The sequence below is a fragment of the Pygoscelis adeliae genome, unplaced genomic scaffold, assembly GCF_000699105.1.
Source record: "Pygoscelis adeliae isolate BGI_AS28 unplaced genomic scaffold, ASM69910v1 Scaffold194, whole genome shotgun sequence".
In the NCBI taxonomy this organism is placed as follows: domain Eukaryota; kingdom Metazoa; phylum Chordata; class Aves; order Sphenisciformes; family Spheniscidae; genus Pygoscelis; species Pygoscelis adeliae.
Genome location: NW_008824549.1, coordinates 400,071 through 414,974, shown reverse-complemented (window position 1 = coordinate 414,974; position 14,904 = coordinate 400,071). Strand labels below are relative to the sequence as shown.

The following is a 14,904-nucleotide window of genomic DNA, read 5'->3' as shown; positions in this document are numbered from 1 at the left end:
GGACCTGTTGGAGCGGGTCCAGAGGAGGGCCACGAAAAAATAATCGGGGATGGAACACCTCTCCTATGAAGAAAGGCTGAGAGAGTTGGGGTTGTTCAGCCTGGAGAAGAGAAGGCTTTGGGGAGACCTTATTGCAGCCTGTCAGTACTTAAAGGGGGCTTATAAGAAAGATGGGGACAGGCTTTTTAGCAGGGCCTGTAGCAACGGGCCAAGGGGTAATGGTTTTAAGCTAAAAGAAGGTAGATTCAGACTAGATATAAGGAAGAAATTTTTTTACGCTGAGGATGGTGAAGCACTGGAACAGGTTTCCCAGAGAGGTGTTGGATGCCCCATCCCTGGAAACATTCAAGGTCAGGCTGGACGGGGCTCTGAGCAACCTGATCTAGTTGAAGACGTCCCTGCCCACGGCAGGGGGGTTGGACTAGATGACCTGTAGAGGTCCCTTCCAACCCAAACTATTCTGTGATTCTATGAATTCAGTAAAAGCTCTGGAATCTGTGCATGGGTTGATGTCCTCAGGATTGAGTCAGAGGGAGTAGAAAAAAGGCCCGGCAGATCACAGAACTTTCCCGCAGAGAAAGAGGAGAGAAACTCCAGAAAGACATGAACAAGAATGAAAGCCAGGGGCAACTGCAGAAGTCATCCTTACGGTTACATGTATTTCCTCACTCAATGCTGTTGAAAATGACTTCATATTCGTTGCTTTGAGGGACCACGTTTCATCCTTTATTCCTGCAGGACTCTTGCTGTAGATTGTGGGGATTGTTTACATCTCAATTTATTTCTCAGCCCATTGGCTGTAATTAAAAGTGGAATTTGGCACTCTCCAGAGCCCCTGCTGGAGACTTTCACCTTGTAGAAGAAAGGGGATTAGATGTGATGATTTATTGGGCTCATGTACAGTCCCCTGACTGTACTGTGGCACTGAGCCGAAAGAAAGCTGAAATGATATCCAGTCCCCTCTGGCAACCACTTGCACCATGAGCAGAGTGAATCCTATCCCTTGACTAAAACCCTGTCTTGTTCCATCCAAATTTGCCTGAATTCCTGATGCGTGGGGGCTTTTGGTAGCACAAAGTTAAGGTTGGAGAAGGCAGTGGCTGCCTGCCGAGGCAGTATGCCTTTAGGATGTTGGAATCTGTGCCTGTGTTTGTGTTGTCACGATGTGCCTTAGGCTGTGCCTATGAAAAGCACAGAAAATTATTTCTTACAGTCATCACACTCCATCCTCGAGAGGGAATTGGAAATGGTGTTCAGAATCACAGCTCTGACGTTTGATCATTGCTCTGTGATTACTTTTCAGATTTTTAGGACTTTTTGGTACTAAAGCCAAAGAGAAATGCAGTCATAAATCTGGCAGAAGCTTTGCTTGCTTGCTTTCTTCTCCCCTGCTAAGCCAGAAAACAAAAGGGAAGAAATATGTGGCCATGCCCGGCTTCTACCACAGCATTTAACAAATACGTATTTCTTTGAGCTGACTGTCCTGGGAGAGGATGGCAAGCCTGCTCTTTGTTATGGTGAGCTTTCAGGACCATGGTGTCTTTTGAAACATCTCTAAGCACCTTATTGCTTTCTTAGATGCTCTTAAAAGTGTGCTCTTTTTGGACTCAGAGTTCTTTGCCTTTGCCAGATACTAGTGAGGGGTCATCCTGTAATACCCTTGATAAAAACCCAGCTTGTTCATACCAAAACACCTTTTTCTTCAACTCAGAGTGATGCCATGCAACATGCCCCACAGGAAAAAATAAAAGTTCCTGACAAAAGGATACAGCTGTCTAGGGCTGTTTCCATTGCAGAAGGGTAATTTACTGGGACTGAGATGTATTGATTTCTGCAAAAGCCTTATTGCAAAAGTTTCTTATGTCCAGAATGAAATCTGGCCCGAAAGAGAGAGAAGGAAAAGACCCTACCACCCTAAATAAAGGGCTTGTAAGAACAAGAAAACTACATAGGATAGCTGATGGCTTGTGGGAAACCGAGCTGCAGGTCCCCAATGTAATTCAGGCACAGTGAAAACTTGCAGCAGTTTAGTGATATCCAGTCTGTGCAGACTGGATATTTATTGCTGTTACTCACTGAACCCTTGTTATGTGCTTGTTTCTGTTGATAATGTGAACTCCTTGGATATTACACTTGTTTTAATGTCCTCCAGACATTTTTTCCATTAATGAAGCCGTGCTGTCCATATGCTATGATTTGCCAGGGATGCTTTTTCATGATGCAGAAGTGTCTTTAACATTTGACACTTCCTCAGCATAGCAGCGTCATGGTGAAAAACGGTGAATACATGTAAAAGCTGCTTGTGGAAATTATTTCCCTTGGCAAATCCACTTCATTAGAGCCATGTAACTGATACGAAAAGCAACACATACAGTTTCCTTGACTTGAAGGATTTTTCAGTCATTCTCAAACCTGATTGTCATTGCACTTTTTGACTCCTTTTTAGAAATCAGGAATACTTAAAAGCATATTAAAAGCAGTCTGTGGGCTGTGTCATCAGTGTATGATTCAGCCACTGGAAGCGGTATGTTTGGGTAGACTGAAAGAGAAAGAAACTGGGTGTATTTCCAACCTAAAATAGTAGTTCTCCAGATTGTGTTTGGGCAAATATTCATTATTCTCTTTACGTGCTCACATCCCAGACAGTCTGTGGTATACCTGCAAGGCAAAACTGTCTTGTCTCTGTCTTACTGAGGACAAATCCCACAGACTGTCGCCTTCGTGTTTGTAGGATTGTGAGCAGAAGGGACTGAACATGTGGCAAAATTAATAACTGGGTAGCGTTCATACTTTCATCCTTAATTAAAGACAAGTGGGTATGTGAAATATATTTCCCCAGGGCTGTGGTGAGGGAATATCCACACATGTAATTAATCTAGCTGCTGGAAGTCACAATTTCACCACTAAAATGAAGCAGAAGGAGACACCAGCAAACAATATGGGCACACTCCAACATTCATTGAAGTCAATGGGAAACTTGTCTTTTGACTTCAAAGGGCATTGGACTGAACCCTGCAAGATCATATTAAAACGCTTAGAAGTCATTAAGCACTTATTCTTCCCATGCTGCAGTAACAGAGCTAGAAAAACTATAGGTGGATTTTAATTTAACCCACTCCCTACCTTTTTTATTGTTCTGTGTTTACACAGTTGGTTGCATACAGTCGGGTTAGGTGGCGATTTGCCTGATGATTTATTGTGTTTGACTGTTGCTGCATGGCATGCTCTTTTATAGTCTTGTTTCTCTGTATACGTCGTTTTCTTGTATGCGGATACAATCCTTGCTTAAGTTAATACACATGATTTTCTGTGAGAGCAAAGCTAGTAGCTTCTGTGAGTTGTAGTGTTGTTATTTAGTAATCTCAGTACGGTACGACTCCTACCCCGAGGGAGGGACTGTGGAAGGGGCTGAAGGCATCGGTGTCTCTTCTGCCAAGGGGGGATTAGCAGTGCCCCAGAGCATGCATGGTCCTTCTTATGGGATGGGGAAGAGGTCACAGAGCTGCCATCACCACTTCCGCAATGTCTGCTGTCAATCAGTGTCCATTACCAAGAAAGCACAAACTGCTCCAAGCAATGCACAGTCTAAATTTCGGGTGCTCTGGGCTGCTGCTGGGCACGGGCCACTGGCAGACATTGGTAACAGGAGAGAATTCAGGGGCTGGCTGGATACTTCAAGGTGCAGGAGGGTAAATGTCATCCAACCTGGTCCCTGCTATTATTCACCCAGCTAACTGATGTTTTGGGAATTTGGTTAGCCACTAATCTTCGTCTGACTTCAGAGATCTGTGGCCAGTCGACATATTAGAGCAATGGTTGCCTTAAAACAGATCAAACAGGGTGGTCAGAAAGCCAGCTAGTGCCCAGGTTTCCCACTGGAAGATGCAATTTAAATTGCATTGCATCTCAATTACTTGTGGTTGACAGGCTGTGTTCAGAGAAGCCCACTAACAGATGCAAGGCGAAGTTGAGAGTTGGCCCGTTTGAAGATTTGTTGTGCTTACTTATGGTATTTATTTATTGCTTCAATTCCATCTGTACTGAATTCATGCTAAGTTTTTAAGTAGCTAAAATGTAAGAGGAATGTTTGTCTATCAAAAGGTAGAGCATTTGCCACTTCTGTTTTCTGGTAAATTGGATTTTGGAAGTTGGGACTGAACAGAGCACAATGAGCATTTTGTCCTCGCAGAGCAAACCGGATTTAGGCGTTGCACGTTGTGACAAATGGTATAAGTTTTGTGGCTTGGGCTCCAACAACAAGAAAAGGCAATCCTTTCGTCCCATCAGACGAATAATGTGCCACCATTTAATACATCTGGTATGAAGCCTAGAATATAGCAAATAAAGAAATTGAAAAACTTTCTTCCTTTACATACTGAAAGTGTTACTGTGCTGAGGGTAGGGGGAGCTGTGAGTTTTGCTTTCAGAACCATGCTGGACGATGGCTTTTCTTGCCCCTGCATGTCTGTAATCTTGTTTTATAGCCACATTGGTATTTTTACCCATCCATTCATTTCATTGATATTGCAAAACAACAAGGCAAGACGGAGTTTTCTTTTCTTTTAATGAGTGGAGCACACTGGAGGTGACCTCAGCCAAAGTCTAGGATTTAGAAACCCCAGAGATGAAGATTATTTGCTCTTTGCTTCCACATTGTGCAGGACTAATGGAAACACTTCCTAATTTATTTTATTTTTTAAGAAAATGTCTTGGCTTTATTGAAAAACCCTTGATTTATAGGTGTGCCAAATATGCCAGTGCTTTTGTGGAACCAAGAGTAGGTCCCAAAAGAACAACTGATTTTTTTTGTTCACTTTTTTTTTAAAAAAAAATATCTTCTGACTCCTTTTGGTATAATGTGCTTATTCCTGTTTGGCATAGAGAAGAATAAAGGAAGTAGAGAAGCCTGCTTCCTGTCTGCAGTGTTGAGTATAAAAATCTGCTTTAATTGTATGTATAATTGTTGTATATAAAAATTTGCTTGCCTATATGCATAGGTGAAATATCTGTTTGTTTTCTTTTACAGAAAAGAGTCAAAGACGTCATATCTCCAATTGTATTTGAAGCTGCATACAGCCTTGGGGAACACGTGATAGAAAGAGGAAAAGAGGACAAGGAACTACCTGCTCTCAAGCCCATTCTCCGCTGGAAGAAAGGACAAAAGATAGCGCAAAGGAATCAGGTCAGATTTGGACTACCTTATTTTCTGCTATGGCTGAACTGACAGCAGAAGTGGACGTAAAAGGGGATTGCCAAGCTCTGGGTCGTTTGCACACAATAGCCTTTTTGTACAATCCCTACTGTTGCTGACATCAGTGCTTCTCCATGACGTAGTAAAGACTTGTGCTGACAAGGTTGGGTGGCTCAAGGTGAGGTCACTTCCTTGGTTCAGGGTGTTTGTGCTGGGAAGGAGACTGAATAAGGGAAAGGATGAGAAAGGTCCTGCTCCTTCTGGTTCTTCCCTTTCTGTAGGAGGTTCTTGTGAAAGGCTTGGCCCTGGCCTTCTTTCCAGATTGAGCCTTTGTTAGTGCCGGAGGGCCAGGGCTGGCTCCAGGCGGGGACATGGGAACTTGCCCCTCGGTGTGGGTGGGCAGAATAAAGAAAAATTTGCCTGGTCCAACTGCCCTCTTTTCTTCAGGGCTCCTCACATCCAGTCATCTGGCAAGGGAAACCCGCTCCTGCTGTTATTGCAGGACATGCCGTGCTAAAATAGGATGGTTTTGTTTCCGAGAAAGTAAAGTGTAGGTGCAGCCATGTGCTTATTAGGATCCTATTTTGCTCCACTACAGTGCAGAAAACCCTTTTGTCTTTAATTTTGGTGAGAGCAAGAGAATCCCCTTAATTTTGAAACACTTCTTGTTTAGAGAGTAGAGTGTTTTGGGTTTTTTTTTTCCTCCTTCTCTCAAATTGTTCCCTAAGGAATTGATGTGTATGTGATTGTCCCGCCTCTCTCGTTTGTCTGTCTTGATCTCACTAGTATCTTTGGAAAATGCTGGCCAATTTTGGCAGGTTTTGACAGGAGTGGTCAAGACAGTGCTTATGAAGGTATTAAACACCTTCAGGGTTCATGAAGCAGGCAGTCATGTCAAGGAGAGAGACCCCGGGGTTGACCTTTTGAAAGACTCCAGTTTGTAGTCAAAGACTACACCTTGTAGGTGCAGGACAGTCTGCTGAGGAAGGAGCCTGCAGGACAATTCAGCCTCCTACTGTGCCAGCACCAGAGTATCCAAATGTGAAGCTCGAGGCACCACAGGGAAATCAGACTTCTGTGGCTTGCAAAATGTCTTGTGTGTCAGAATTGCAGGATAATTTAGGCTGGAAAGGGACCTTTGGAGATCCAGTTCCTTGCTCAAAGCAGAGCCAACTTAAAAGTTAGATCGAGTTGCTCAGGGTTGCATCCAGGCAAGTTTATTTTCCAAAGCATGCTTACAGAGTTATGAGCTGGCATTGCTTGTGAATAGGAAACTTTTTTTAAAAAAAACAAACGTGAAAAGTCTGTCTGGTGTCTGAGGCTTTTAGCAGAGGATTGTTAGATCTGTTTTTTAATCCTGGGCAGCTTATGCCTATTAAGTGATGTTTGCATCATCATCGTCTACAACATTACTTTCTGACGCTGCTCATAAGGATATGTTATTGTGCTGAAATTGCAGGTCCCTGAATGCTACTCAAAAAAGTAACTTAAATGCTTAAAGAGATTTGCTTTGTCATATACTCAAATGTTTTGAAATGTATGGCTATAATCCTTGTACTTAGAGAAAGGAGTATTTCTTCAAGTATGCTTATTTTTATAAATGTATGAATGAAAGATGCATCTAAGAATTACTTGTTTTTATGAAGAGGGATTGTGTGGCTGTTCCATATCTGCATGTTATATTGTTGCAAACATTATGATGGGAATTTCTGGAGAACTTTGGAACTTGAGCAGTGTGCTGAAAACCTAAGCATTACATGAACAAAACTGCTTGGATGCATTACCACTGGGTTTAAACTCAAAAGGTCACATCTTACCCTGTAGGCATAGTCTCGGATCAATATTAAAATACCTAAATGCTGAGATTATAGAGAAGAAACAAAAATATGTTGGGAATTTCCCTGACTTGTTTTCTTGTGTCATTTGGATGAGAGGGGAGCTAGTTTAACAATCCCTTTCCATTTGCTTTCCAGATGTTGTTCACTTAGCTTAGTAAGAAAAGGATTTTGACATCGGGTGTGCCTGCAAGTGTGCTTTCAGCTAAGGAAGTGGGCAGAGCTTCAGTTAGTGTGGCCATCAGGGTGACAAAGCCCTGACGGAGTAGCCTTGAGGCGTGATGGCGGGGTTCTCAAAGACCGATTTAATGGGTTCTCTTTCAGGATTCTTGTCATCTCGCAAGTAGAAATTGCTTTTAAAGGCCAGAAGGGATAGTAGGAACCAGAGTTTATATAATAAAGGATTTACGTCTTCAGAGAATCTAATGATTCTGGAGGGACCTTACGATTTGGAAGTCCAATTCGAGACAGATTTAGCGGGCTCTGTTTTCAGAAGATACAGCATGGGTGAGGGCAGATGGACAAGCTTAGTGTTAGTGCTGCTACTGAAGTCTTTAAATATAGCTAGTTGTGTGTGGTTTTCAAAAGCCTTAGATCCTATTGATTCAGTAAGAAGTGGCATTTTGAAATCAGAAATGTTGCATCTGTTGCTTCGAGGTGCCATTAAGATACTGTTAAGAGGTTGACACTTTGCTAAAAAGCCCAGGTGGCTTTTTTTTGTGAATGAACACAGGAGAAGAAGCTGGAAGTAGTGAATAGCTGAAGAAATGGGAGGGAGCCGTGACTGGGCAGGAAAGGGGGAGACTTCTGTCTTTCAGGATCCTACTGCAGGTCTACTAGACCTACTTGAAAAGCTGCACATCTTGCAAACTTTATAGTCACCTAGATATGATTTTATTTAAACTAAAGTGATGTTAAAGCTGAAGTGGTCAGTTTCACTGGGGTTTCAGTTTGTTTTTCATGAAACAGGTGTTCCCTGCATGCATGCTTGACTTCCCAATGAGAGTGTACACCCTATGGCTCACAAACAAGGAGGTGGGAAAGCCGTCAGGTGGCCTCTTGACCTGAGAATTGAAGATTATATTGAGCATATGAAGTTCTTCGTGGAGCTTTGCTCTAATGCATTAAGGAGTCAGCTTGGAAATAGTGTTCATGGAAACCACCAGAAGTGACATCTCCCTAATGACATAATCACAGAAAAGGATTTTGTTGGCTATTCATCCTTTCAATCAGTATTACATTGCATGTGAGAGAAGAGTCTGGTCTTGTACTAATCACTTAGATCAAAGCAGAGCTATAGTAGTAAAGGAGTGTATGGATGTGGGATATCATTCAAAATGCTTTTATTTATTGGTCATCTTTATTTTAAAAGAATGCAACTTTTACTGTAAGGCAGTCCAAAATGCTTGTATTTAAAAACAAAACAAAAACAAACCTTGACTGTTCCGTGAAGGACCCTGCTTCTATTCTTAAATGAACTGTGCTTGAAACAATCAAAATATGATAAATAATTTGAATGTCCTGATAGATTTAAAGAAAAGGATCTTAACTGAAATTTCCTAAGGAAAAAGCATGCAATTGTGGGACTCCATGTATTGGCCACTTTTTGTAAGCAAAGGGGCTCTGATACTTCAAAATGAAGTAATAATGTAACTAAACTTGCCTGAGGGACTATTTGGCCCAGGATACAGTAACAGTTGATTTCTTATGGACTTAATTATTTTCTTGGTTCTTGTATATGCTTACCAGGAACTATGGTTGCTATAGCTTGGTGTAATTATTTGTGGTAGCAAAAGCAAATACTTAAGGGTTATGTGTACATGTCTACTGATAAATGTCTCGGCAACTTGTACAGTTGTTGGGTGGAGACTGGTTGTGTGAAGAAGATTACAGCTTTCCAAGTTGTAAGTGGCTAGCCAGCTCACTTTTGCTCAAACACAAAATCACTGATGGGTCAAGACAGGGTAGGGGAAAAAAAGATTCTATTTTTTGAGTGCGTATTATAAACTAAAACTTCCCAGCCTGAGGATGACTTTCCATTAGCTTCTTTGTTGCCTCCCAAATCCAGTTGCTACCTCCATCCATTGGAAAAAACTAGTAAGTCTTCTTACTTCAGGGAAATTAATGTGTATTTAGAACTTGGTTTGGCTTCGTTCATCGTAAGTGGTTTGTACTATAACATTTATTTTTGTATACCCACTGTATAAATACATGTCAACCAAGAAGGAGAAAGATCTCCTGCCAAATACAGTGGGGATTTGTTCCTAGTAGTATTCAGTAATGCATCTTAGAGTTCAAAACGTGGTATGCTATAATTCTGCTTGTTCTAAATACTGTAATAAAATCACCTGCTGTTATGTGGATGGAGACACCATTTTGTTATAGGAAAATATTCTCAGTAGATTTAATTGTGTCAGTGTCTTCAGGACTTTGGGAATGGTCTGCCGTAAAACTGCTTGTAAGTTACAAGAAGAAACAGAAAATGTTTAGGACGTTCTGTTCCCAGCTGTGCTGCTGACTTGCAATGAGAATTTGGGTACAGTGCTGCACCTCTGGGTGGCTGAGGCTGCACGTCTCTGGGATAAACTTCACCTTTTTAAAGCAGAGGACTGTTTTTTGGAAATACTTGTGTTTGAAAAGCTGCTTAAGTATTTGCACATAAATTAGCTTAATTGGCAGATATAAGAAAGTATAGGAGGATTTTTATGGAGCTGAATTATGAACACCTTCAGTGATTTTTGGTTTGCTGCACATATAATGCCATTCTCTATTTTAAAACATGCACACGTACCCCTGGTCTCATACTGAGGACAAAGCAATGACAAAGCAATGACAAATCTGGACAGGCTGAAATGTAGTGTCCGTACACACAGTGTGGTCCAGGTTTGTCAGTGGTGCCTTCTCCAGAGCAGAGATCCCTGTGTGCCTGCTTGAGTCAGGTGTGCCAGCAAACTGAGCTGTGCCCGGGGCATTTCTAGGCACTGGAGTGACATCTTTATCCTGGTAAGCTGCTGGAATGGCTCTTGGCGCAGTTTTAGGCTGTGCCAACTACTGCAAACCGTTCCCAGGCATGGGTCAGGAGTTAGGATGCTCCTGTCTTGGAGGCCAGCACAGCTTACTTTACTGGTACAGCTGAAGCCTCAGTACCTTAGTATACCTGTCAGTAGCTGGATAGGTGGAAAGTTTGAAGATTAATTGACTTATACACAGGCACATAGGAAGTCTTTGGGAGGCTGCAGGAGTCAGCCGAATTGCCATGTTCCAGATGAAACGTCTTGCCACTGAGCTCTTTCCTCCCTGCTCTTTGGGAGCAGGGCAAGCTCCCAAATTATCTTCTGCATTTATTCTTGCAGAGATCCACCGTGTGCCACCCTTCCTGCTTAATTGCATTGTTTTCCCTTTGGTTGGAGTGGGATTGCTGAAAGTGATGATTTCCACTCCTCCCTCTGCCATCCCTTTGGTGGTGTCTGTCTTTTGCTCTAGACAAGTTTGGTCAGAGTCGGTGCTGAACTGGCAGGGACTGGGTGCTGATCGTGCCAGGAAATCTGGAAAGGACCCACCCTGAGCGTGTACTGGATTAGGCTGAGTATTACAATTGCCTGTGCTTTTTTTTTTTTTTTTTTTTGAATGGCAATGAAGAGGAAAGATTTACAAGTCTGGAAGAGATTCAGAACTGAACAAGAACAGCAGGTGTCCAGATGTATTGTACCTCTGAAATGTTTATAATTAGCAAACTCGTTGAAGTAAGAATGAGTGGAAATCAGTGCCTCTGATGGTATGCATGTTTCTATATGCTCATTCTTAAGCAATGGCAGACTTGGCCAATAATTGTCCAACTTGTTCATATTCCTGTTTAACAGTAGAGGAAAAACAACATAACTGAGAATGTGTAAGACATGGTTTAATCCCCAGGCTTAAATCTCATGGGCTTCCTAAAGAACAATAGCCAATATCATATGCTAATATACACACGAACACATACACAGAGTTATACAGACCGTCGTGTCTTGGCGTATGTGCTAGGGGAGGGTCAGACTACAGGGTGATCCTGTCTTAGGTGGTAGGACGTGAATTATCTGATTTAGGTTACAGGTTCTTCAAATAAATAGGTAGAGAAAGGAGAGATGATCATGTAAGCATTTGCAAGCTGAACCCTAACTTAAAATCCTATTGGGTAATTTCTGCAGTTCAGCGTAACAGCAAGCATTTAATTTCCAAACTACTCTATGGCTGGAGAATTGTAATTGTAAGAAAGGAGGAGTTCCTGCTTATGTGTGGAGCTATAAAAAAAAAAATAATTATAATATTCTTAAAAAGCTACAGAGGTAGGTGACAGACTTCAGGAAGCCAGGCTTCATTAGCTCTGTTCGTATCTTTTCAGCAGTTATATGAAGGATGAGTAGAGCTTAATTGGAATACCTAACATCTTGAGAGGAGATAATATCATAGTATTAGTTCATTCAGTTCAAAGTATCTCAGTGCCACAAAATCCTTGTCAGTTCAGAGTAGCATTCATCAATACAAAACCACTGAAGTGCAGGTGGATTATAGGAGAGTACTTTCACATATCCTTGGGGGTCTAAATGAGCTAAAGGTAGACATAAATTGTGTATCTGATGACTTGAAGACTTTTTTTGTGTTTCCAGCTAACAAAACAGCTGCCACATCTTGTTTTTCATTTGTCGTTGTTATTATTATGCTTTTATATTTTTAATTTCACAATTGTGTGATGAGTAACAAAGGTTTTGACTCTTGTGTTAAAATGTTTAAGTATGAAAGCATCCTGAGTGAAAAAGATTCATCTTACAGGGTTCCACTTTTAGTAGTAGAAATAAGGAGGTTTAGGGTAGAAAATGTTCTCGAATATCATTAAAGAACCCTCCTGAGATGATATCATTGAATTATTCTGTAGTCATCCAAAATAAATGGAAGACCATTTAAGACAAGACAGGAAAATATATTGAGAAATGTGCCGCAGAAATCCATCCTATGATGGTATGGGGAGATGGGACAATTAACCCGATAGGTCTTTCCCATCTATTGTTCTATGAATTTATAAGGTCCAAAGTCTTGTAAAATGAGAACACTATTTGGATGATTTGAACTGTTAATGATTTAAAAAAGAAAAAATTGCCTCAGCCTGAAAAATGAGTGAGTCAGACTAGAAATCTAATAAAGCTCTGAAAGGCTGGGGGTGTATTTCTATTGCCACCAATTGTAGTTCTTCACCCCAGGAGAATATGAGGACAAAAGATCGTGTTGTTAGATGCACTCACTGCTGTGAGGAATAACTAATACATATGTTTATTAATTTATGCTTGCCTTCAATAGCTAACAGGTTTCCTGCCTGATCTTTTCTATACAGCTGATTTCATTTGGGAGTTCCTGTTCCTCTTATATTTGAGTGTCCTCTCTCCTTTTTAGCTTGGAGCTCCAGCCCAGTTTTTAACACTTACTGAAAGCAAGATGCAGCTGAAATAGGGGAGAAATGATTGCATTTGGCCTTAGATGGCTTGACAAGTGTTAATGTGCTAGTCATGAGCTGTAGGCCCAGAGTCTTCAACTCAATGAAGTGGATGAATTCCCCTGTAGCCTTCCCCAGTTGGAGAAGTTCGACTTACATGGTTGCACCTTTACTAGTGTAGTAAAATAATTATTACTGGCCAGTTTCTGTTTTCTTATGCTAATACACTATAAGTGAGCATCTGTTTTCTTTGCATGAAGACATGCTCTGATGAAGTCTACATGGAGCTGAGGGAGCTTGCTAGCTAACCTCGGTCCCCTGCACCATGCAGTACCGGCACGGCTCTTTGGTTTTGTAGTAGGATTCTATTGAACGCTTATCACTCCCCTGGTATTCCTGCCTTTGTCATGTGTTTGCTCCGCCACTCACTAGGGGTATTGTGGAAATCATGCATTCTCATTTTAGCCAACACATCTGATGAAATCCTGGAAAGTTTTTCACAATATTAATTGCTTTTCTAGTGGGAATTTAAATCAGCCATTTTGCACTTGGCTCAGCAGGATATATGAATGGACCTTTTCCATGAGTAGTATAGTGAAGCATAGGATGTCTGGGGAGAGTCAGCCACTATTTCTTTTTCTGTGGTCAATAGATCTGTACGTAATAGCTTTATTTTGCAGGCAACTTGAAAATTTGAAGACAAAAGAAATAAAGGTCTAAAATCAGGCTCGTGTGTGTGTATATATATGTATTCCTGGCCTGTATCAGAAATAGTGTGGCCAGCAGGAGTAGGGAAGTGATCATGCCCCTGTACTCGGCACTGGTGAGGCCGCACCTCAAATACTGTGTTCAGTTTTGGGCCCCTCACTACAAGAAGGATGTCGAGGTGCTGGAGTGTGTCCAGAGAAGGGCAACGAGGCTGGTGAGGGGTCTGGAGAACAAGTCTTATGAGGAGCGGCTGAGGGAGCTGGGGTTGTTTAGCCTGGAGAAAAGGAGGCTGAGAGGAGACCTCATCGCTCTCTACAACTACCTGAAAGGAGGTTGTAGTGAGGTGGGTGTTGGTCTCTTCTCCCAAGTAACTGGCGATAGGACAAGAGGAAATGGCCTCAAGTTGCGCCAGGGGAGGTTTAGATTGGACATGAGGAAAAATTTCTTTACTGAAAGAGTAGTTAAACATTGGAGCAGGCTGCCCAGGGAAGTGGTTGAGTCCCCATCCCTGGAGGTATTTAAAAGACGAGGTGCTTAGAGACATGGTTTAGTGGACATGGTGGTGTTGGGTTGACGGTTGGACTGGATGATCTTAGAGGTCTTTTCCAACCTTAATGATTCTATGATGCTATGATTCTATATTTAGGCACATTAATATCTAACTGATTGATTTCTAAAGCTGTAAAACAGGAAATAGTTCCTAGAAAAGGCAGTGAGATTTGCTTACAGCTCAGTACTTTTGAAAACTGGATCACATATCCTGGTCCCTAAATAAGGACCCAGGAACCCAACTTCACCAGATAACATGGTAATAGCCATATAGCTTCAAGATCTAAAAAGTAAAGAATTATTAGACTAACAAGCCCCCTTACCCTGCATCCTTTAAATAGAATTGCTTTTGTGTTACCAGCACGATCTAATTGCTAGGTCATCCCTGCACATACCATAGGGTATGGTGACAATTTACAGGAAATCAGTGTAGAGATTGGAATACTGTATTCTTAACCCAGATTATTTTGCATAACCTAAGGTATCGTGCTGAAGTACGTGGCACAGTTTATGAAGTTAAAGGAATGGATCCTCAGTTACCAAAGGCCAGCTTTGCCACCTTTTAAGAGGTGCTATCTGAACCTTTTGTAGACTGATGTGTGAGGAAGTAGTTAAAGGCCTGATCCAGAGTGAATCACTATTGTCTTATCCAGACCATAAACCAACATGTTTCCAAGGGTTCTTTTGAGAATCCCGTTTCTCTCCCTTCCCTTCAAGCATTGTCCTTCAGCTGTCACTTTCCCTTTTCTGTGAAAGGGTGGGCACAACTCTTACTGGAACACAGTACTGGCAACCTCTCAAAGTCTTGATTGCACATTTTGGCTACAACTTGAAATTTCCATGTGCTTCCCTGAATTTTGGGAGGTTGAATGTCTTGAAATACTTTTTTTTCTTTGTTTATTGGAAGATTTCCAGTATTTTCTGTGGGCAGGAGTGCCATAAACACAGGTTTTTTTGGTTTTCTCTGTTTCCTGTTCTCTTCCATACTCCCAGAAATTTAGATGTGTTTAATTTTAGATAGCCATTGAAAGAAAGTGAAACAATTTAGCAAGCCAGGTTTAAAATCCCAGATAGCCTTCCTCTGAGCAGAGAGCTCTGACCATTAGGCTGAAGCCAGGCTCCTTCTTGCTTGTTTTACCTCCTAGCAGCATTCCTTA

At 41.7% G+C, this 14,904-nt stretch overlaps 1 protein-coding gene across 1 annotated transcript in view; it reads left to right on the top strand.

Moving 5' to 3' along the window:
- The window catches only part of ITGA9 (integrin, alpha 9), a 221,539-nt gene that overhangs the window by 106,303 nt on the left and 100,332 nt on the right, over nucleotides 1–14,904 (top strand). Inside the window, exon 16 of the mRNA XM_009321898.1 lies at nucleotides 5,027–5,182. Within this exon, the coding sequence (XP_009320173.1) occupies nucleotides 5,027–5,182 (156 nt within the window). The remainder of the gene's footprint in view (nucleotides 1–5,026; nucleotides 5,183–14,904) is intronic.